The sequence below is a fragment of the Erythrolamprus reginae genome, chromosome 9, assembly GCF_031021105.1.
Source record: "Erythrolamprus reginae isolate rEryReg1 chromosome 9, rEryReg1.hap1, whole genome shotgun sequence".
Taxonomy (NCBI): Eukaryota; Metazoa; Chordata; class Lepidosauria; order Squamata; family Dipsadidae; genus Erythrolamprus; species Erythrolamprus reginae.
The window spans coordinates 45,942,848-45,966,587 of record NC_091958.1 but is presented as its reverse complement, the minus strand read 5'-3'; the positions used below and the strand labels follow the sequence as shown (position 1 = coordinate 45,966,587).

The window sequence follows — 23,740 nt, the reverse complement described above, 5'->3', positions numbered from 1 at the left end:
TAAACAAAATTCTTCTTTTCAATTAGAATGTGATTTTGACTTATAGACTTAAGATTTTATCTTTTTTTCTGTATTAAAAATTGACTTCAAGAAAAGAGGGGTAACTGTAACCCCTACTATGTGTTTAAATGTTTGTAAGTTTGTATGTCTTTTTATTGAAAATTAATAAAGTTTTTTTGGGGGAAAAAGAAACAGAAAAACCATGCACTTTTGAGATTGCAAAAAAATTTAATTATAATAATTTAATTATAATAATTTATTAGACTTATATGCCGCCCCTCTCCGAGGACTCGGAGCGGCTCACAACAAATAATACAAATACAAATCTAATATTAAAACCAGTTATTAAAAAACCCATTATAAAAAGCAGTCAGACATCCAGACAAACCATGCATAAAATAAAACAGCTATTTCCACAAGCCTGGTGACAGGTGGGTTTTCAAGAGCTTGCGGAAGGCAAGAAGGGTGGGGCCAGTCCTAATCTCTGGGGGGAGTTGATTCCAGAGGGCCGGGGCCGCCACAGAGAAGGCTCTTCCCCTGGGTCCCGCCAGATGACATTGCTTCGTCGACGGGACTCAGAGAAGGCCCATTCTGTGGGACCTAATTGGTCGCTGGGATTCGTGCGGCAGAACGCGGTCCCGAAGGTATCCTGGTCTCATGCCATGTAGGGCTTTCTAGGTTAATTTAATTTAATTAATTTAATGAATTTGACTTCGGTGCCGCCTAATCCCAATGGGACTCAAGCAATAAAATAAGCTGTCTTTGCTTCTTTTCAGAAGGAAGCATATGGACAGTAGGTAGCCCTCCACTTACATATGTCATTCAACCTGAGCAGCAGAAAAACAGCAATATCACATGGATAACATGGATAGCTGCCCCGAGTCTTCGGAGAAGGGCAGCATACAAATCTAATTAATAATAATAATAATAATAATAATAATAATAATAATAAGAATAATAAGAATAAGAATAATAAAAATAACAATAACAACAACAACAACAACAACTATGTACACTACAGTGGTACCTCGAGATACGAGTTTAATTCGTTCCGGACCTGGGCTCTTAAGTCGAGCAGCTCTTATCTCGAACGACTTTTCCCCATAGGAATTAATGTAAATAATTTTAATTGGTTCCAGCCCTCAAAAAACTCACAAAGTTAGTCTAAATTATGCAGAAAGACATGTTTTTAATGAAGAAATGTACATGTACATATAAATGAATAATGAAGTTTCTTTCACTTAACTTGTAAACTTTCTTAAACTTTTAAATTTACATATGTTCAACTTCTCTGCCACCCAATCCTGTAGGACAGAGGTCCCCAACCCTTTTTGCACCAGGGACCGGCTTTAAGCGATCAAGAGAGGAATGGGTGAATGAATGGACGGAGGGTGGGAAGGAAGGAAGGAAAGAGGGAAGGGACAAGAACAGAGGAAGGAAGCAAGGAAACTTATGAAAGGGGAGAGTAAGAGAGGAATGAGTGAAGGGAGGGAGGGAGGGAAGAAGGTGGGAAGGAGAAAGAAAAGAAGAAATAGAGGAAGGGAAGGTAAAAGAGAGAAAGAAAAAGAGCAAGAAAGAAAGCTGCAAGCACCCCCCCGAGCCCCCCAGGCCGGCTGCAACCTTTTAAAACACGCGCGCCGCTTCGCAGCTGTCTCCTGAAGCCGAACGCGGAAGTTAGCGTTTGGCTTCAGGAGACAGCTCCTTGGCGCTTGTATCTCGAATTTGGGCTTGTAAGTAGAACAAAAATATCTCTCCCCTCCCAGCTCTTATCTCGAGTTGCTCTTAAGTAGAGCAGCTCTTATGTCGGGGTTCCACTGTACTCACTTTGTCTTCCATGTACACAGACCTTTCCTAGAACCTGAGATACGAAGGAGATGGAACAATCCAAGCCATCTGGAAATACATAAAAAGCACAGCAGTGAAGGTCAGATCCATTTCTGTCCCGAAAATCCTTTTCTTAATTGGTACTCAGTCCCCCTGAACTTTCTCCAAGCCAGCCAAAACACACTCAATGATTAAAAAACAGAAACATTATCAAGGTTGGTGATTCTCCACCTTAGTAACTTTAAGATGCATGAACTTCAACATCCAGAATTCTGGTGAGCATGCTGTCTGGGGAATTATGGGAGTTGAAATCTACATATCTTAAAGTTGCCAAGGTTGCAAGACACTGGTCTAAGTGATGATAGACTGAAGTGCTATTATTTCTGAAGTCCACAAGTCTTAAAGTTGCCAAGTTTGAAGACCTCTGCTTTGAACTAGACAGTTTTAAGTCAAGGACTACCTAGGCTGAAATCTGCCCTAAAGGTAAAGCTTCCCCTTGCACATGTGCTAGTCATTCCCAACTCTAGAGGGCGCTGTCCAAAGACATCTCCGTGTTCATGTGGCCGGCATTACTAGTACATGGAGCACTGTTACCTTCCCAGCAAAAATGGTGCCTATTTTTCTACTTGCATTTTTTAAACCTGCTTTCGAACTTCTAGGTTGGCAGAAGCTGGGAAAAGTAATAGGAGCTCACCCTGTTACGTGACACCATTTCATTTCATTTTATTCGATTTGTATGCCGCCCCTCTCCATAGACTCGGGGCGGCTAACAACAGTGGTAAAAACAACATGCAACAATCCAATACTAAAGTAGCTAAAAACCCTTATTTTAAAACCAATCATACATACAAACGTACCATACATAAATTGTAGAAGCTTAGGGGGAAAGAATATCTCAATTCCCCCATGCCTGACGACAGAGGTGGGTTTTAAGAAGCTTACGAAAGGCAAGAAGGGTGGGAGCTATTCTAATCTCTGGGGGGAGTTGGTTCCAGAGGGCCGGGGCCGCCACAGAGAAGGCTCTTCCCCTGGGTCCCGCCAAACTACATTGTTTAGTTGACGGGACCCGGAGAAGGCCCACTCTGTGGGATCTAATTGGTCACTGGGATTCGTGCGGCAGAAGGCGATCCCGGAGATAACCTGGCCCGGTGCCATGAAGGGCTTTATAGGTCATAACCAACACTTTGAATTGTGACCGGAAACTGATCGGCAACCAATGCAGACTGCGGAGTTTTGGTGTGACACGGGCATATTTAGGGAAGCCCATGATTGCTCTCGCAGCTGCATTCTGCACGATCTGAAGTTTCCAAACACTTTTCAAAGGTAGCCCCATGTAGAGACCGTTACAGTAGTCGAGCCTCGAGGTGATGAGGGCATGAGTGACTGTGAGCAGTGACTCCCGATCCAAATAGGGCCACAACTAGTGCACCAGGCGAACCTGGGCAAACGCCACCCTCGCCACAGCTGAAAAATGTTTCTCTAATGTGACACTAGGGATTCAAACCGCCGAACTGCCGACCTTTTTGATCGACAACCTCAACCTCTTCGCCACTGACCCACCATGTCCCTTTGTTCATCCCTTAGATAACTTAATCTGTCTGTCAATGCTGTCTCTTACCTCGTAGGGAACCAGAAATTCTCTCCATCACCTGGACAATTTCCATGCCAAGCAGTGGAAAATAATTTTGAGGGTAGAAGGCCAGTCGGTTGTCTCGCTGGAGTTTGTTCCCTAAGAGGTCAGGTAAACATACAACTTTGTGGAGAATCGTTTCACGCAAAACAGGGGAACTGGTTTCGGTATGTTGCTTGCAAATTTCCCATATTAAAGCAGACAGTCTGGACTTTTCCAAGAATTGCTCCAGGATATCAACTGCTTTATTCAGATGAAAACTGGGCCTGCGGGGAGAAGTATTAGCCATAGTAACTTATTGGCAAAATTTTATTTGGCTTGCCCTCTAGGGAAAGAAGGCAGCTTTTGAAACAATTATATAAGAATATACTACCACCTCTTACAATACTAGACAACACAATATCAACAGTAGAGTCCTTCAAATTTCTAGGTTCTATCATATCTCAAGAATTAAAATGGACACCTAACATCAAAAACATCATCAAAAAATCACAACAAAGAATGTTCTTTCTATGCCAAGTCAGAAATTATTAATATTATTATTATTATTATTATTATTATTTATTATTATTTATTGGATTTGTATGCTGCCCCTCTCCGTAGACTCGGGGCAGCTAACAACAATGATAAAAACAGCATGTGACAATCCAATAATAAAACAACTAAAAACCCTTATTATAAAACCAAACATACACACAAACATACCATGCATAACTTGCAATGGGCTAGGGGGAAGGAATATCTCAACTCCCCTGTGCCTGGCGGTATAAATGAGTCTTGAGTAGTTTACGAAAAACAAGGAGGGTGGGGGCAATTCTAATCTCCGGGGGGAGTTGGTTCCAGAGGGCCGGGGCCGCCACAGAGAAGGCTCTTACCATGGGGCCTGCCAAACGACATTGTTTAGTCGACAGGACCCGGAGAAGGCCAACTCTGTGGGACCTTATCGGTCACAGGGATTTGTGCGGTAGCAGGCGGTTCCGGAGGTTATCTGGTCCAATGCCATGTAGGGCTTTAAAGGTCATGACCAACACCAAAGCTCAAACCGCCCAAAGATCTGCTGATTCAGTTCTACAGAGGAATCATTGAGTCTGTCATCTGCACCTCTATAACTGTCTGGTTTGGCTCTGCAACCAAACAAGACAAACACAGACTTCAACAGATAATTAGAACTGCAGAAAAACTCTGCTTAACAACGTATTCCCACAATACTGCCAAATAATTTACTAAGACTGTATTACTATTATTCTTCTCTTCCTTACTAGTATCTATCTCTTTCCACTTATTACTATAACCATCTTGCTTGTATCTTTCAATTGTTGTTTTTATTTGTTTCCTAGTACGATTTGTTAGCTTATTTAGTAACCTTGAATATCATTAAGTGTTGTTATCTTCTTGCTCTTGATGAATGCATTTTATTCTCCTTATGTACACTGAGATCATATACACCTAAGACAAATTCCTTGTGTGTCCAATCACACTTGGCCAATAAAGAATTGAATTCTATTCTATTCTATTTTAAAGAGATTGTACTTACTCTGCAGAAATTATAGCATCTAGTAGAACCATGAAAGATTGATCTGCTGGTCCATCAATGAAGAAGCTAGCCCACAGTTCTTTGGCTTCCTCTGGTGGAAACTGGTCTGGCCAATCAGGACTCAGGTTGCTGAGCAGACACTGAACAAAGGCAGTGAAATGATGGCGGGTGAATTCTTCCTTTTGTTTTATGGAGGGTGGATTTTCAGATGGCTCAAGATACCTCCTGATTGCCCGCAAAGTCTTCTGGATCTGGGCACTATCTTTGGAAGAATATAGGGTGCTAATTGCTTCTTTAACTGTATGACGAACATCGTGCAAAATAGGATCCATTTTTCTTGGCTACCTCTAGGGAAAAAAATGAGAAGTTTGATAAGCCATTCAGAAGATGGTAGGAAAACATTTGCAGCCAGAAAATCTTGAACTGAACACACTCAAAGCTGTAGAAATGATAGTAGACTTTAGGAGAAACTATCTTATACTATCTCCTCGTACAATACTAGCCAACACAGCATCAGCAGTCGAGACCTTCATGTTTCTAGGTTCTATAATATTTCAAGACTTTAAATGGACACTTAACATCAGAAATGTTATTAAAAAAGCATAACGAAGTATGCTTTTCCTACCCCATCCCAGAAAGCTCAGACTGCCCAAAGAGCTGCTGATACAGTTCTACAGAGGAATTATTGAGTCCGTCATCTGAACCTCTATAACTGTCTGGTTTAGTTGCAACCCAACAAGACCGACACAGACTTCAGAAAATAATCAGAACTGCAGAAAAAACAATTACTACCAACCTGCCTTCCACTGAGGACCTGTATACTGCATGAGTCAAGAAGAGGGCTGTGAAAATATCTACAGACTTCTCACATCCTGGGCATAAACTGTTTCAATCTCTACCCTCAAAACGACACTACAGGGCATTGCACACCAGAACAACTAGACACAAAGGCAGTTTTTCTCCCATGCCATCAGTCTGCTAAATAATTTCCAAACACTGTCAAACTATCTAGCAGAGCTGTGTTCTATTATTTTCCCCCATCTTTCTTATTTCCTACCCTGTTTCCCCGATAGTAAGACACCCCCGATTGTAAGACGTATCGGGGGTTTCAGGGAGGTCGGCTAATATAAGCCGTACCCCGAAAGTAAGACATATGTCTTACTTTCGGGGAAACACGGGGGTATTGCCGCCTTCCTCTCATCTAGCTGCGCGCCGCCTCCTGCCCACGTCCGCACTGTCCCCCTCTCCATACGTCGCCGCGTCTGCCACCTCCCTCTGATCTTAATGAGCGCCGCCTCCTGTCCACTTCTGCGCCGCCCCCCCTCCATACGTCACCACGTCTGCCGCCTCCGTCTGATCCAAATGAGCGTCGCCTCCTGCCCACTTCCGTGCCGCCCCCCTCTCCATACATCACTGCGCCGTCCCCCTCTCCATACGTCACCGCGCCGTCCCCTGCACTTGTCACTGCCGCCTCCTGCTTAAAATACGGTAATGCACACAGTATTAATCATACATCAGTAAAACATACACACTGGCATACTGGGGTATCATCTGCTGTTTTGTGGTGAATACAATACTGTTCAGGTTGTTAATAAATGTTAATTTTATGGTTAAAACAAAAAATTCGACAATTTTTTTCCAACATAAGACATACCCCAAAAGTAAGACATAGTGGGGCTTTTGGGGATAAAAAGAAAGTAAGACACTGTCTTACTTTCGGGGAAGCACGGTACCTGCTTATCTTCTTATGACTATAATTTTATTGCTTGTATCTTATGATTTATATTGTTTACTTAGCACCCTAGTATGATTTGTCTTGATTGCTTATTTAGCATCCTATGACTATCTCAAAGTGTATGCTATGATTTATGATGAATGTATTTTTACGATGACTATGATCATGATTTATCCACTTGTTGCTTGTATGTATACCAGGAGTTTATGCACCCGAGACAAATTCCTTGTGTGTGTCCAATCCCACTTGGCCAATAAAGAATTCTATTCTATTTAATGTTCTCTAAGAAAAAAACAGAAACTCATTAGAATAAGGAAAGAGCTGCAAAATAAATCAGTTAGTCACCTATGAGCAGCTGGTCTTTTGGGAAGGAAACATTCATTTGGGAAGGAAACATTCATTTATAATAATGACCATAACTTTATAATGCATACAGATTTAATATATTACTATATCCCCCACCACCTACACACATTCATTCTAATAAATCTAATAAATAAATTGGCTAGTTTATGGCAACATTTCTGAGGAGAAAGCTACTCTAGCATCTGGTTTTGAACCCGTTTTTACAACTTTATAACTTTACAACTTTAAGCAATGCATTTAAGCTATGCAAAATTTAGAACTTTAAGCAATGTATTTAAGAAGCAATGCAAAATTTAGGACTTTAAGTAAGTCACGTGTGCACGTCTACACTCCACAGGGGTCTTTTATTAACTCCAGAATGTCTGAACACCGACACAAGCTCGCCCTGTCAATGGAGGATATAATATTCCATATCTATATCTATATGTGTTTGCGTGTGTACACATTACATACACACACGCATACATATACATATATACATACATACACGCAAACATATACACGTACACGCATATAAAACATAATATATATTCATTTATATTCAAATGGATTTTTGGTTTATCACTCACTTTAGCGCACTTAAACGACGCCAACCCGAATTTTGCGAACGCGGCTCCGGAAGAAAACAAAGGGCGCTCTAGGACTTCTTTCTGGGCCAACTTCGTAGAGACTTGGGGCGCTTGGTTTCAGCATCGGTGCCCTCGTGACAGGAAGTTGAGACTCGGGCGCCACTCTAGATCCCACTTTCCAAACTCTATCACCTCTCCAGCATGTCTGACGAATTAGCGCTCTGCACGACTGGTCAAAACTGGCGCGCGAGCCCGTCATCCCGCCCCCTCGCCACCCCCGTTTTAAAGAGACAGTAACCAAGTAATAACCTCAACAGCATTCTGCTACTAAGTGTTCCAAATGAGCTTGTACTCATTTGGAAAAAGGAGTACGAAGTATTTAAAAAGTTACATCTGCCTGCATTTGTATACTTTAAAATGGCAAAGAAAGGGTTTGAAACCATAGCTTGCTTCCTATTATCAGCCATGAATGATTGAATGGTTTTTAAAGGTTCTTATTATGCTTTATAACTTTTGTTGATATTGTATTTTTTTACACTGCTTTTAATTCTTGTTACTATGATGAGCCACCCAGAGTTCATTGGAATTGGGTGGCATATAAATCTTAATAAATAAATAGTCCTTGGCCTGTCCATATATCAGTGTTTCCCAACCTTGGCAACTTGAAGACATTTGGACTTCAACTCCCAGAATTCCCCAGCCAGCAAATGCTGGCTGGGGAATTCTGGGAGTTGGAAGTCCATATACCTCCAAGTTGCCACCAACTTGCCAAGGTTGGGAAACACTGCCATACATGAAACAATGGATACGTACAAGATGTTGGTATCCAGGCATCTGAATTATTATTGTTATTGTTATTATTATTATTTATTTATTTGATTTGTATGCCACCCCTCGGAGCAGCTCACAACAAGAATACAAAATACAATTCCAATGATTAAAACAGGAAAACAGTTAAAAACCCAATTACTCTTTATTTGTTACATTTTCAGTCATCCGGATCTGGTCTAATCGTGAGGCAGAATGGAGTGTGTGTTAAACATGCAGCAGAATGCAGTTTGCACTGATTTTCAGCACTTCCTCAGAAGAGTGGATTTGAGGTCCCAATTAAAAAAGAGAGATTTAGAGATCTGGATATGTGCTTTCCTGAGAAACCAATGGGTTGATAACGACTCGTGTGACTCTTGCTGAACATCTTGCAGTAATTTTGAAGATCCACTTAATAATAGTTCTTCTCAACAGTTACTCAACACTGCATTTCAGATTAACAGAGTTGGAAGGGACCTTGCAGGTCATCTAGTCCAACCCCCTACCTAAGCAGGAGGTCCTAACTAGAATCGAACTCACAAACTTCTGATTGAGGCAAGAGCTCCACCTTTAGACCACTGCAGATTTGATTTGAGATTAATTGCCCTTTAAAAAGTAAAGGTTCCCCTGCATGTGCGCTAGCTGTTCCCAGCTCTAGAGGGCAGTGTTCATCAGTTTCTAAGCCAAAGAGCCAGCACTGTCCAAAGATGTCTCTGTGGTCATGTGGCTGGCATGATTCAATGCTGAAGACTCATTGAATGCTGTTACCCTCCCATCAAAGGTGGTCCCTATTTTTCTATTTCCATTTTTTACGTGCTTTTGAATTGCTACGTTGGTAGAAGCTGGGTCAAGTAACGGGAGCACTCTATTACGCATCACAAGGATTCGAGCTGGCAACCTTTCTGATCAACGAGCTCAGCATCTTAGCCACTGCATCCCCGTCACTGCCCTTTACATAGGTACTAACAGAGTTTGCAAGATCCAACCATATAAAAATACGGCTCCAATACTTGAGGAGGGGGTCAGGCTGTTTTCCAAAGCAGCAGAAGGCCAAAGAATAACGGATGGAAGCTGACCAAAGAGAAATTCAACCGGGAAATAAGGAGGAACTTTCTGATGGTGAGAGTGATCGACTAGTGCAGAGGGTAGGCAAAATTGGCTCTTCTATGACATGTGGACTTCAATTCCCAGAATTCCTGAGCTAGCATGATTGGCTCAAGAATTCTGGGAGTTGAAGTCCACAAGTCAGAAGAGCCAAGTTTACCTACCCCTGAACTAGTGGAACCCTATGGAGATTGCGAACTCTCCAACACACTTGAGACTTTCAAGGGGAAATTGGACTGCCATTTGTCTGAAATGGTGTAGGGACTCCGGCTTGAGCAGGGGGTTGGACTAGATGACCTACAAGGTCCCTTCCCACTCAAAAAAATAAATACTAAATAAATAGTCAATGGCAAGATTTCTCATTTCTGGGAGTTGAAGTCCACATATCTTAATGGTGCCCAGGTTGAGAAACACTGGTTCATGGAATAAAAAAATTAAACGTATTATCTTCGCCCCCATATAGTTCCATCAACACATGCTGGGATAATTCATCTTAGCTGCGAATTGTAGTCGTCCTAACTGACCCAGATGACACCAGGTTATGCAAGCCTATCCTAGACTCTGGACAGCTTTTCTGATCCTTGCTAGTGGTCGCCAGCATTTATTGCAAGCTTATTTGCTAAAATATTAAACCAAAGTGACTACTTACAATGAGCAATGATTCTTTCACACCCTAAACCTTATTGGTTTATTTATCATTCTACACAAGTACAAACACAACATGACAACAAGATGCCACCAAGTTATACAAAAATCAAACTTTATAGTAATGACTGTACAACAGACTTAAAGGCTCTCTGGCCTTTTAGAAACTAAACCTCGGTTATTCCAATCACAAAATCCTCGCTCCCACCCACCACCCAGACAAGAGATCAGGAAAATACAATTTTTGCAGCTTGTGCGTTTTGCACAGCTTCTAAAAAGCAAAAGAATTTACAGCATTCTTGGCAGGAACTGGAATTTTTTTTCTGTTATCACTTTAATTTAAGGGGTATTTTCAGTTTAGGACAAATCAATAATCAATACAGCCAACGGCCAACATGTAGTTTTGGGCTGGCGAGAGGATTAGGAACAAAGCGAGGGTATAAAATTTTATTGATTTAGTGAAAAGGGGGAAAAAACAGCTTGACACTGAGATATTATGTCTTGAGTCATTTTGGCCTGTCTGAGAAGCAAGCAATTTTCTTGGAATTGTAAAGGTTTCTGCCTAAAATAAGAAATTATCTTTGAGAATGTCAAAACCAAAGGAACATCTCCACCCTATCCGGTCCAAGATTCTTAGCGGGTTTTTAATCATTTCTCAACCCTTGCTTTCCTTTATTCTGATTCCATTTTTTTTCTTTAAAAAGAATACCATTTTACATGGGTGCACTTTTAACTTAAAAAAAACCACAGCTGCCGAGTCCCGTGCTTTATCGAGAAGAGTTGGAACTGGATCGACTGCGGTGACGCCTCCGCCCTGGAGATCTGGATCTGGACCGCCTGCGAACTGGGGATCTGCGCCGCGGAGACCTAGATCTGAAAGGAAACAGGTTGACGGGAGGGCTTCAGATGAAGAAGAGCTGTGTCAGTACAGTAGAATCGGCACAATTCAAAGATGTTTTTATAGGCTATTTGTTTATTGTCTGTCTTTTTTTCTCAATGGGAAACTCAAGTTTCTTGGGAGCATTTGGAAGGAACTAGGACAGTGATGGCGAGCCTTTTTTCCTATCACACATACGCAAGTGCCCACACCCATAATTCAATGCCTGGGGAGGGCAAAAAAAGCTTTCCCCACCCCCTGGAGGCCTCCTGGAAGCCTTAAATGGCCTGTTTCCCTACTTCTGGTGGGCCCAGTAGGCTCGTATTTTGCCCTTACCAGGCTCCAAAGGCTTCCCTAAAGCCGAGGGGAGGGTATAAACACCCTCTCCACCCCCACTGGAGGCCCTCTGGAAGCCAAAAACACCCTCCCAGTCTCTGTGTGAGCCAAAAATCAGCTGGCTGGCACACACATGCACGTTGAGCTAGGGCAACGGCTCGCGTGCCAGCAGATATGGCTGGCACCGTGCCATAGGTTCACCATCACTGATCTAGGACAGCAGTCCCTCTACAATAAAACCAAAGTTTTATTTGGTGACCGCAATAATGGCTCTCAAAGAACGGTTTCAAGGAGCCAATGTCAGGGTTCCAAATAATGCCCCCAATGAAAGAAAACTCTGAGGCTTGAGTTTCCTCAACATTCCAATTTATTAGAGATGTCATATTGGCACATATGGGGAAAACCTGACTCTGAAAGTTTCCAGGTTTTGCCCACCCAAAGGAAAGTCCACGACCTTTCCTCTGCACCCATAAACCCATCACATGTTCTTATCAATGCATCGTCTCAACTGGAGATTTTTCCCTAACTCAGGGTGCCCAGGGGGAAACCTTTTTAAAATTCCCTGGTATTTCCCTGAAACTTGCGATCTAGTTAAGGCGCTGTCGTAGATGACGTCATACCAAACGGCTAAGCCGTGGAGAAATATCAGTAGCTGAAGAAGCAAGTTATTGACAGAGTTATGCTAATTTTTGCTTGACTCTGCCAGGCAGCGCGATCTTTTTAAAAAACATGATTTTTCCAAGACTTTTAAATATTTCAATAGTTTGTTTTTTCCCCTTATTCTATTTTTTTCACTAATTCCCTGATATTTCCCGAACCGCCGATTTCCCTGATAATTCCCTGATTTCCCAGGTTTGCTGGATACCCTGCTAACTACTCCCTTCCAGGTGCAGGGCAAGATGGCCTTGACTCTCGGAGAGAAGAATGTTATTATGACTACATATCACCCATACTTCATGCAATATCCCCTATCAGTTTCCCACAGTAGTTAAAATGTGGCAGGCTTGAAGTCCCAGTACAAAAAACGGCTTCCAGGCTTTCTGGCAATTGCAAACTCCAGCAAACTAGGTGCAACAAATTACATACACTTCCACTACAAAAATACTTCTTCAGTGAAGGGGCAGGAGTAGAAGAGAAAGACGCATTTCCAATTAAACACAATACCCCTGCCTTACTGTGAAGGGATTCAGAAGGAATGCAAGAGCCATTAAGGGGAAACTCAAGAGAAGAGATTACACAGTCCAAACGTTGATGACAGTGCGAGAAGAAAAAACTCCAAATAACCCTGCTTATTTCTCTTCGGTGCGAGGTAAGAAATGTTGACAAATTTTTAAGATATCACTGCACCCTACAACCACAGAGTGGCATTTCTGGAGTGTTTGTTTCTTGATCTATAAGCATGAAAGGGCTGGCATCCCTATCACTGATTAAGGCAACTTACCGTCTCCTCATGCGTGGTGGTGAGCGGCGCCACATAGGGGGTGGCAGCAACATCCTTCTGGGTGGGGTAAAACGCCTCGGAATAGGTCTTGGACGAGGAGCTAAAACAGCTGTGGCGGTAACCTCCTGCCCATCAATCTGACCTGTTTGTATCACAGAAGAAAGAATATTGAGTGCTGTAGCCATCAAACCTCTCTTTGTTTTCTACTTCCACATTTTAAAATTCTGCCTGCTTAGAATGCCAGTTGGCAATTGTTCTTTTAGCACACACGGAGAGGGAGAAAATGCAGGCCTTGGGTACCTTGGCAATGGATGCTGTTAAATGTTAAAATCTCTAAATTTATTTATTTATTTATTTTATTTTATTTTTATTTATTAGATTTGTATGCCGCCCCTTTCCGTGGACTCGGGGCGGCTCACAACACAATAAAACAATTCATGACAAATCTAATGTATACAATTTAAAATTTAAAATAGTTTAAAAAAAAACCATTTTTAAGCAGACATACCTACAAACATACCATACATAAATTATAGAGGCCCGGGGGAGATATCTCAATTCCCCCATGCCTGACGACAAAGGTGGGTTTTGAGGAGTTTACGAAAGGCAAGGAGGGTAGGGGCAGTTCTAATCTCTGGGGGGAGCTGGTTCCAGAGAGTCGGGGCCGCCACAGAGAAGGCTCTTCCCCTGGGGCCCGCCAACCAACATTGTTTAGTCAACAGGACCCGGAGAAGGCCAACTCTGTGGGACTTAACCGGTCGCTGGGATTCGTGCAGCAGAAGGCGTTCTCGGAGATATTCTGGTCCGATATCATGAAGGGCTTTATAGGGCATAACCAACACTTTGAATTGTGACCGGACATTGATCGGCAACCAATGCAGACTGCGGAGTGTTGGTGTTACATTCCAGACACCTACCTCCATCCATGTGCTTCAGTGCTTTTTCAGCATCATCTGGATTCTCAAACTCTACATAGGCATAGCCTCTGGAAAGGTGGGGGTTGAGCCTGTCTGCTGGCATATCGATCATCTTGATCTTTCCGTAAGTAGCAAATATTTCCATGATGTGATCCTTAAAGGAAAAGGAACATCACTATAGACTCCTCGTTATCTTTAGCCTTCTAAAAGAATATTGAGTAAGAAACAGCTACGCCTTTAACGGAGAAGTATCAGTCAAATCCATGCAGAGGGATTTTTGTTTCACATTTGCTTCCTTATCTTGAGCCAAAATTTACTGCTCAAAAAAGTAAAGGGAACACTTAAACAACACAATATAACTCTAAGTAAATCAAACTTCTGTGAAGTCAAACTGTCCACTAAGGAAGCAACAGTGATTGACAATCAATTTCACATGTTGTCAGCATATTCAACTTTGTACAGAACAAGTATCCAATGAGAATATTTCATTCATTCAGCTCTAGGATGTGTTCTTTGAGCGTTCCCTTTATTTTTTTTGAGCAGTGTATATTCCTGTATATATTTGGAGGAAAAACAATACAGAAATACTACCGGGAATAGAAGCAGAGAGCTCAATTAGGTTCACTATTAGAAAAGCATTGGACAGCATTGGGTATGTGAAGTGGGGGAAAGCCTCGGAACAGGTAATAGTGGAGTAGGCCTGAGTTATTCCTCTTGAAACGATATTTGTGTTTTCACGAGCTCAGACTAAGTTCTTTTACAATTTGACTCCATCTGCTCCTTCAGGGTCTTATTTTTCTTCTTTTTGAATCAAGTTAAGTGCCGGGTTGCAATTACCTTTGTGACATTTCTGGTAAGCCTCCCGATGTGAACTTTGGTGGGCTTAGGAGAGGGACTCCTCCTCTTCCGTTCTTTTTCATCTCTCTTGGGTGCCTTAGATCTTGGGAGAAAACAGAGAACATTTTCTAAGGAGCAAGCTTGTAGTAAATACCATTTGAATGGCATGCTATTTAAACAATACTGCGTCTGGATGATGTACGTTTCAATGTTGGCTCTTCAGGGTAGGAAGACAGCTGCGTCAGCAGAACACAACAGTAGTTTGGTAACAACACTTCTGATTAATAAATGTTATTAAAAGGCACCAGATTTCATGAGCAGCAGCGCTCATCCTCAGACAGTAGGATTTTAAATGTGCTGGGGGGGGGGGGAAGAGAGCAGATAAACTGATTATGCAAATTCATGTGATTACAATGAATCGCCTTATCAATTAACAATTGCAATGTAAGCAAAAAAAAACAACCCATTGTGTTCACATCTACATAAATTCAAACTCACCTGCCTGCCTCACCCCAGTTTAAATCCTACATGACTAGCCACTCTGCATTAACAGGAGATACATCTCTTGAAAGCTTTTGCCTTTTAATAAAATCTGTTAGTCATAAAAGGTGCTGGCAAACTCCTGGGTTTTAGGTCTTTTAAAAAGTTAATTTGAAAAAAGAAATATGGCATTTACATTCTACTAAATCATATAAGGAATTTGGGGTCTTCAGACACAAAACTGAGCCACAATGAGGGTTTTGTCTACAGCGTTCTGCATTATAACTCTTTGCTGATGACTTGCCACTTCCGGGGATTTTTTTATCAATTTTTATTTTCAACAATTACGCCAACAAAGCTTTAAAGCAGAGTTCTCCAGTGGTCAACATCACCTCCAAGCATTAATGGATTATCCAAGATTGTTGTTGTCATCATTGTTACTGTTAATATTCATAGCACTATTAAAATAATGTGGGGAGGGGGTTGTCTTATGAATAATCTGAAACTCTTCATAAAAGAATCAACAAACTGGGAACCTGATTTAAAGCCATGGGTGAAAACAAGCTCCTAACTCCCAAGACTTTAAGCCTCCTCGTCCAAGTCCAGATTGATCACACACACAGGCAATGTCCACTCACTTGGAACGGGACCGTCTCCGATTGTCATGTCTACGCCGGGAAGGACTCGGAGAGCCTGAAGAACTGCTGGAGCTGGAGCTACGGGAAGTGCTGGAGCTCCCCGAACGGCTGGATGCAGAAGAGGAGCTGGAGCCACTGCTGGACCCAGTGCTGGAACTTGACCCTGAACTGGAAGTGGAACTGGACCGAGACCTGACAGGAGACAAGCAGCAAATGCATCACCAAAACTGAGCAGAATCAACTCCCGGGATGCTTCCAAGGAGCTCTCATAAACCTCACACATACATCAAAGAAAGAGGAACTGAAGTACAGTGTTCCCTCGATTTTTGCGGGTTCGAACTTCGCGGAACGTCTATACCACGGTGTTTTAAAAATATTAATTAAAAAATACTTCACTGTTTTCCCCCCCTATACCATGGTTTTTCCTGCCCGGTGACATCATATGTCATTGCCAAACTTTAGTCTGCCTTTAAAAAACATATTTTTAAGTAAACTTTAATAAATAAACATGGTGAGTAATAATCTAAATGGTTGCTAAGGGAATGGAAAATTGTAATTTAGGAGTTTAGTGTTAAGGGGAGACTTGGGATACTGTTCATAGCCAAAAATAGTGTATTTACTTCCGCATCTCTACTTTGCGGAAATTCGACTTTCGCGGGCGGTCTCGGAACGCATCCCCCGCAAAAATCGAGGGAACACTGTAATATTTTTTTAATGGATCAATTCTATCAAAACCTTACAGCAACAATGGGAGCCTAAGCCCAGACGAGTAGAAGACCCTCCTCATCCCATGGTGTATGGAAATACGTAACATGATAATTGTATGGTATGTTTGTGTGTATGTTTGCTATTAATAATGGGGTTTTTAGTGTTTCTCTTAAATTATTAGATTTGTTATATATTGTTTATTATTGCTGTGAGCCACCCCGAGTCTACGGAGAGGGGCGGCATACAAATCTAATATATAAATAAATAAATAAAAATAAAAATAAAATAAATAATTTACTGTGTTTTTCGTACTATAGAAACATAGAAGACTGACGGCAGAAAAAGACCTCTCGGGCCTTGGGTTATCATGAATAAGACCCCTTGTTGGGTGTAATCCTTGTTATTTCTGTGTCCATCTGTATAGATTTATTTTGTTTTGGCTTCTATTAGGGGTTTTTCTTTTTGGACAATATATTATGACCTTCCCAAAGTTAGTTAGAGAAGGGCAGCTGAGTTGAATTAAATAAAGTGTTAAACATAGAAACATAGAAGTCTGACGGCAGAAAAAGACCTCATGGTCCATCTAGTCTGCCCTTATACTATTTCCTGTATTTTATCTTAGGATGGATATATGTTTATCCCAGGCATGTTTAAATTCAGTTACTGTGGATTTATCTACCACGTCTGCTGGAAGTTTGTTCCAAGGATCTACTACTCTTTCAGTCAAATAATATTTTCTCACGTTGCTTTTGATCTTTCCCCCAACTAACTTCAGATTGTGCCCCCTTGTTCTTGTGTTCACTTTCCTATTAAAAACACTTCCCTCCTGGACCTTATTTAACCCTTTAACATATTTAAATGTTTCGATCATGTCCCCCCTTTTCCTTCTGTCCTCCAGACTATACAGATTGAGTTCATGAAGTCTTTCCTGATACGTTTTATGCTTAAGACCTTCCACCATTCTTGTAGCCCGTCTTTGGACCCGTTCAATTATAAAACGCGCCTTGCTTTTGGAGAGGAAAACAAGGAAAAAAACCTGCTTCTGCCTCCCAGCATCCATCTGGTATTCACCTGGCCCGTTTGCCGCCACTGTGACCCATTCTAGAACAGCTGATCGGCACCACATCAACCCCCTCCCCCCACCGCAATATTAGCTATATAAGATGCACAAACATTTCCACCCATTTTGGGGGTGCGCCTTATACTCCGAAAAATACAATCATTGGTTGACCCTCTACAGCTATCCATCTCAACAAGTGACTCTGAGCAGTTGACACCATCAAGCATAAAAACAATGAAAGCTTTTCAAACAGTACCAAGCAAATAGGTACGGCACCATGCATGTTAATACATACAGGAAATGGGGCTCTTCACATTCTTGGGGCCCCCTACCCACTTAGGGGGATAAGCTTTAAACTCTGAAACTCTGCCTCCCCCGCCACTCAGGAAGTGAGTTTCTAGCCCCCGGGAACTAACAATGTGGACCTGCATTTACACTTTTTCAAGGATTTTATTTATTTATTTATTCATTCATTCATTTATTATTTATTTATTAGATTTGTATGCCGCCCCTCTCCACAGACTCGGGCTGGCTAACAACAGTAAAAAGACAATATGAACAAATCTAATATTAAAAGTAATGTAAAAAAACCCAATTTAAGAAACCAACCAAGGATACTGGGATTCTGTTTACCTGGTGGTGGTGCTGCCGCTGGAGGCGCTGTGCCTTTTGCGGGTTTTGTCACGCCCACGGTCCTTGTCGCCAGACTCCTTTGTGGCTGGTTTGTCCTTGGACCGGTCCTTGGATTTTTCTTCGGTCCGGTCTTTGCGCTTGGATGGAGAGGGAGCCCTTTAACCAAAAGGCCAGAGAGTTATAGTTTATCTTCGGTTGCCGAACAAAAGCATGAGCATCTACCTTTAATGGCCCCATGATTTCTTGCGGGGTGGAATCTGGGGAACTGAATGGAGCTTAATGTTTACTGGCTGGATGCCCTTCCTGTCACCAATGCGGAGTTCTATTCAGCAGATACTATTCATCCTTGCCTCTACCTAGGATTGAACTCACTGCTCCACCTCTAGGCCAACGCACCACAATGAAAGCATGTCACAAAACTCCCAGCAAGTTTAAAGGAAGGCAAAGCCACATGTAGAAATTATGAAAGGAGCAAAGAGAAGCACTTCTAATTACAAATAGTCCTCAAACGTTTGTCTAGTGACCGTTTACAATTACAGTGGCACCGGGTGTTGGTGGGGACGTGACTTATGACCGTTTTTCACACATAAGTTCATTGGGGTATCCGCAAGGTCACATGGTCAAGATTTGGATGTTTGGCAACTGATTCCTAATTATGACCATTGCAATGTCCACAGGATAAGGTGACAACCTTGTGACAAAAAGTCAATGAGGAAGACAGATTAACTGGACAATGGTGTTACCGGCTTAACAATTGCAGCGACAAGGAATGTCTTAAAACGGGGCGAAACTCACTGCCTCCTTTAGCAACAGAAGTATTGGCTGTAAGTTGAGCACTGTCTGTACATATGCTCTCCAGGAAAGTCCTAGTAGACTGCAAAGCTATCTCCCCCCCCCCTCCCACCCCTATCCCCTCCAGAGTTCCTGACAGAATGTTAAGTTTTAAAAATGCAGACAGTGGTTACCTAGTGCTGGACTTTTTATTATTTTCTTTGATGGCTAGCAAACTCTTCTTTTTCATTCCTGACAGTTCCATTTTCCCCTTCCGAGTCCCAAAGCAGCTCTGCAGGGAAGGGCCTCACTTATCTGAAAGCTTACTGCTAACGGATCCCTAAGCGAGTGCAAGAAGCTCCAGAGAGCAGCCTAGTGACAAGATAAAAGCATTGAGAGACAATTAACATATAGGCAGAAGAGGGGTGGAAACATCCTACTTGATAAGACCAGCAGGCGATACGAAGCAATATTCATGCAAAGCACTGTAGTCCCCCCCCAAGCACTGGGTGGACACAACAGCAAATTACACCTCGCTGAAAACGGCGCCTGCTGAATCAAGTGTTCCCAATCTGAGCCACTTTAAATAGTTAGTTATAGTTATAGTTTATTAGATTTGTATGCCGCCCCTCTCCGAAGACTCGGGGCGGCTCACAGCATAGCAGTAATACAATACATTACAAATCTAACAATAAAAATTAGATCCATTTAAAAGACATTACAGTGATCCCTCGATTATCGCGAGGGTTCCGTTCCAAGACCCCTCGCGATAATCGATTTTTCGCGATGCAGGGTTGCGGAAGTAAAAACACCATCTGCGCATGCGCGCCCTTTTTTTCCATGGCCGCGCATGCGCAGATGGTGGAGTTTGCGTGGGGGGTGGGGAAGACCCAGGGAAGGTTCCTTCGGCCGCCCAGCAGCTGATCTGCTCGGCAGCGCAGCGAGGAGCCGAATCGGGGTTTCCCCTTTGCGTGGGCGGCGGGGAAACCCCAATCTTCGTCTGCTCGCTGCTGCTGCGGCCGCCCAGCAGCTGATCGCGAAAATCGAGGGATCACTGTAATAACATAATAAAAACCCTAGCTATGCAGTCACGCACATTCAACCTAATCTATCATGCAGTAAGGCCAAAAATATAATAAAAAGGGGGAAAGATGGTAATTATCCCCATGCCTGGGAGCATTTTACAGAAGGCGAGGAGGGTGGGGGCTATTCGAATCTCTGGAAGGAAGAATTCTGGTAGCTGGCTGGCTGGAGAACTCTGGTAGCTGAAGTCCACACAATTTAAAGTGGCTCAGATGTTCAACAGACAACAGGATAAAATGTTAGTTTTAGAATTCGAAATTCATAATAAACCAATGATTACTAAAAACATCAGTAAACAGTAGAAATGTAACAAGACCATAAAGGCTGTGTGACAGGACAGTCAACAGAGAGGTTGACATGTCTTTGTTGCACACATGTATGGTTCTTCTTTTCTTTTTTCTCTTTCTCTCTTTTCCTCCTTCTCCTTTATTTTTTCTCACTTTCTCAATGTATTGTTCTTCTTTTTCTTTTTTCTTTAACCAAGACACTAACTACCTATTATGAAAGAGGTTTAATGCAAAAGCCACATTTGTATTCATTCTCATATTCTTCACTTTCAAATTACCTTTTCGTGGTCTGTATACGTAAACATATATATTTTGTGTTGCTGTTTTTCCCTCCTTATTTAACCCTTTAACAGATTTAAATGTTTCGATCATGCCCCCCCTTTCCCTTCTGTCCTCCAGACCAGTGTTTCCCAACCTTGGCAACTTGGAGATATTTGGGCTTCAACTCCCAGAATTCCCCAGCTGGCTGGGGGATTCTGGGAGTTGAAGTCCAAATATCTTCAAGTTGCCAAGGTTGGGAAACACTGCTCCAGACTATACAGATTGAGTTCATGAAGTTTTTCCTAAGTTTTATGCTTAAGACCTTCCACCGTTTTTGTAGCCTGTCTTTGGACCCGTTCACTTAATACATCATGTTGCATTAGTCACACATTATTATTGTTGTGAGCCGCCCGGAGTCTTCGGAGAGGGGCGGCATACAAATCTAATAAATTATTATTATTAATAATAATTATTATTATTAATAATAATTTATTAGATTTGTATGCCGCCCCTCTCCGAAGACTCCGGGCGGCTCACAACAATAATAATAATGATAATTATTATTATCATTATTATGCACCTTGAAAACCACACAGAATCCAACTGGATCGAAGGGACGTATAATACAATTTTTAAAAAAAAAAAATCGAAGAGGGGGGCACAGAACTCTCCCCGCTTCAAAAAAAAAGTGGAATAAATCAGGATTTCTTCTTTGCAAAAGCCGCAAACCATACAAAAACCTTACAGGGAAAGCATTTGCCCGCAAGTGGTGCAAAAATTACTTTTGAGACCTTACAATGGATCATTGGGAACGCAGTCCCTTCCCTCCCACCCCTCCACCCCCAGAAAAAAGCGGGGAGCAGCTCCGTTAGGCCCCTTTCCCAGGAACTTACTTTGAGCAAGAGGCCAAAAGGGGGCGGGGTCAGCTACGTCACCCACCCGCATGCCTCCCCACCCACCCGGTCCTCAGAGGAGCCTTCCCTGCCCACTTTCTGTCCCGGGCCTCCCGTGCTCCCGAAGCGGCCTCGCGCTCCTCCACCGAGCCTCCCCTGCCGAGAAGCCCTTCGGCGGCTCGGAGAACCGCTCGCCGCCACTCTCGCGGCTGCCTCCGAGCCCGATGGCGACGGATTGCCCCCTCTCCGCTACTTACATCCTCAGAGATGGCCCGTTGCTCCTCCGTCGCACTCGTCGTGACGTCGTTTGCCGCCTTCCGCGGAGCTGGGCGCAGCCGGATGGTGTCAAGAGGGCGACAAGGGGAAAGAGGACCTAGGAATTTAGACGCCTCTGTCTCCATGGTTACGACCCCGCCCTTTTGTTTTGGTTTCTTAAAGGGCCAGATCTGCGCATTTTGCCATTGGCGGGATTGCCTTTAGGAGGAGAACGTTAAGAAAGCTGGATTTGTAGAGATGAGCGCATGCAAAACCACGAGAGCAATCAGTGTATATTAGAGGTGGAAACCTTTTTATACAAACAGAAGATTGACTGCAGAAAAAGACCTCATGATCCATCTAGTCTGCCCTTATACTATTTCCTGTATTTTATCTTAGGATGGATATATGTTTATCCAAGGCATGTTTAAATTCAGTTCCTGTGGATTTACCAACCACATCTGCTGGAAGTTTGTTCCAAGGATCTACTGCTCTTTCAGTCAAATAATATTTTCTCACCTTGCTTCTGATCTTTCCCCCAACTAACCTCAGATTGTGTCCCCTTGTTCTTGTGTTCACTTTCCTATTAAAAACATTTCCCTCCTGATCCTTATTTAACCCTTGAACATATTTAAATGTTCCAGATGAACCCAGCTAGCTTCATGCCTAAAGCAGGACCTGGTTTCTAGTCTGGTGCTTTAACCATTACCCAAAATGGCTCTTATTCACATAGGATTGTTATAGTGTTACTACTTTGTGATGAAGCATGTTGTGTGACTTGGTTTACTGTTCATGTCTCTTTATTCAGTGCCGTAGTAACCTTGAATGGTAGCTAAATAAGTAGAGAATTACCTGAAGTGCAGGATGAACATTATATTTTATGTGCTTCTAATTGACCGCTCCCTAGTGCTGAAGGCCTCAGTTGCTTAGCATAACTAGGATAGTAAAGTGGACATACTTACAACTTATAACTAGGATAGATTGGTGGACATATTTACAACTAAAAGTTGCATACCAAAAGGATAAATGGGAATATGGTTTTCAAGTGGGGAGAGGCAATTTGGATAGGACACTCCTAAAAGATGATGAAAAACTAATTGGCAAAATATATAAATATCTGATTAGATATGAAACAGAAGTGGAAATTGTAAAAGAAAATATAAGTTGGGGGATAAATTTTGGCTATACAATTGAATGAGAGAAATGGGAAAAATTATGGATTAATAATTGGCAGATGACAAAATCAACAGCTTTCAAGGAAAACCAACTAAAATGTTTTACAGGTGGCATCTATCACCAGAAAGACTTTCAAAAATGTTTCCAAAAGTTTCACCATTATGCTGGAAGTGCAAAAAAGAAAAAGGCACATTTTATCATCAATGGTGGACCTGTAAACTGGCAAAAAACTATTGGAATAAGATAACAGATTGGCTCAAAGAAATAACGAAGGAAGAATTTGGAAAAAAAAAACAGAATTATACTTATTAGGTATTTTTAATTAAAAAAATGAAAAAAGAAGTAAGATATTTAGCCATTCATATACTAACAGCAGCTAGAATAGTATATGACCAGTATTGGAAAATAGATAAAACACCAGAAGAAAATATAATAATCAAAAAAATACTAGACTGTGCAGAGATGGACAGGATGTCAAAAAAACTAGAGGAAAAAGAAGACTCAGATTACAATAAGATATGGGGACATTTTTACAATTGGCTAAAAAAAAGAACAATGGAGAAATGATCAAAATTCAAGCAAAGCAACTCGTCAAATAAAAGAATTACTTAATGACAAAGGAAAATTCTCTGATCGAACAATCAAAAAAGAAGTGGGGGAAACTTTTGTTTCCCAAATGTTGTATTTATATGCTTTTGTTTTTGTTTTTGTAAATTTTAGTATTATGTGATATTTATTGTATTGTATCCCTTTTTTGTTGTTCTTTCATTTTGTTTACTTGTTACTTGTTTTATTTAACTGTGTCAAAAAATGAAATAATTTTTTTTTTAAAGGATAGTAAAGTGAAGGTATTCCCCCATTTGTATAGGACCC

General features: G+C 41.9%; 2 protein-coding genes across 9 annotated transcripts in view; both read right to left on the bottom strand.

Moving 5' to 3' along the window:
* Window positions 1–7,746, bottom strand: part of TELO2 (telomere maintenance 2) — a 44,505-nt gene extending 36,759 nt beyond the window's left edge. The window contains exons 1-4 of one of the 3 annotated variants that reach the window (XR_011559847.1): window positions 7,659–7,742; window positions 4,989–5,335; window positions 3,443–3,720; window positions 1,825–1,893 (exon numbers count right to left, since the gene is read on the bottom strand). Coding sequence is in view for 2 of the 3 variants with exons in the window: in XM_070761070.1 (XP_070617171.1) it covers window positions 1,825–1,893; window positions 3,443–3,720; window positions 4,989–5,320 (679 nt within the window). In the remaining variant the exon portion in view is untranslated. Of the gene's footprint in view, window positions 1–1,824; window positions 1,894–3,442; window positions 3,721–4,988; window positions 5,373–7,658 lie in introns of those variants that run through there. The other 2 variants (XM_070761070.1, XM_070761071.1) reach the window with 2 other exon arrangements.
* Window positions 7,747–10,230: 2,484 nt separating this feature from the next.
* Window positions 10,231–21,835, bottom strand: RNPS1 (RNA binding protein with serine rich domain 1). 6 transcript variants are annotated; one of them, XM_070761040.1, is made up of 8 exons: window positions 21,694–21,835; window positions 19,107–19,284; window positions 18,142–18,297; window positions 15,741–15,932; window positions 14,623–14,725; window positions 13,786–13,939; window positions 12,869–13,010; window positions 10,231–11,114 (listed from the first exon to the last, which is right to left on the bottom strand). In XM_070761040.1, exons 2-8 carry the CDS (start codon window positions 19,175–19,177, stop codon window positions 10,982–10,984), a joined length of 951 nt encoding a protein of 316 aa, XP_070617141.1. In that variant the 5' UTR covers window positions 19,178–19,284; window positions 21,694–21,835; the 3' UTR covers window positions 10,231–10,981. The 6 variants fall into 6 exon arrangements, with proteins under 6 accessions (XP_070617141.1, XP_070617143.1, XP_070617144.1 ...); XM_070761042.1 differs by having other exon boundaries at window positions 10,231–11,087; window positions 21,694–21,794; XM_070761043.1 differs by having other exon boundaries at window positions 10,231–11,087; window positions 21,437–21,705.
* Window positions 21,836–23,740: the final 1,905 nt, after the last annotated feature.

Coding starts and splice junctions, on each gene's coding strand:
- RNPS1 (XM_070761040.1), bottom strand. CDS start 19,177: ATGGAACTGTCAGGAATGAAAAAGAAGAGTTTGCTAGCCATCAAAGAA. Junction 13,011..13,785: donor ACTGAAGCACATGGATGGAG/GTAGGTGTCTGG, acceptor TGATACAAACAG/GTCAGATTGATGGGCAGGAG. Junction 11,115..12,868: donor CCACCACGCATGAGGAGACG/GTAAGTTGCCTT, acceptor CTTCATCTGAAG/CCCTCCCGTCAACCTGTTTC.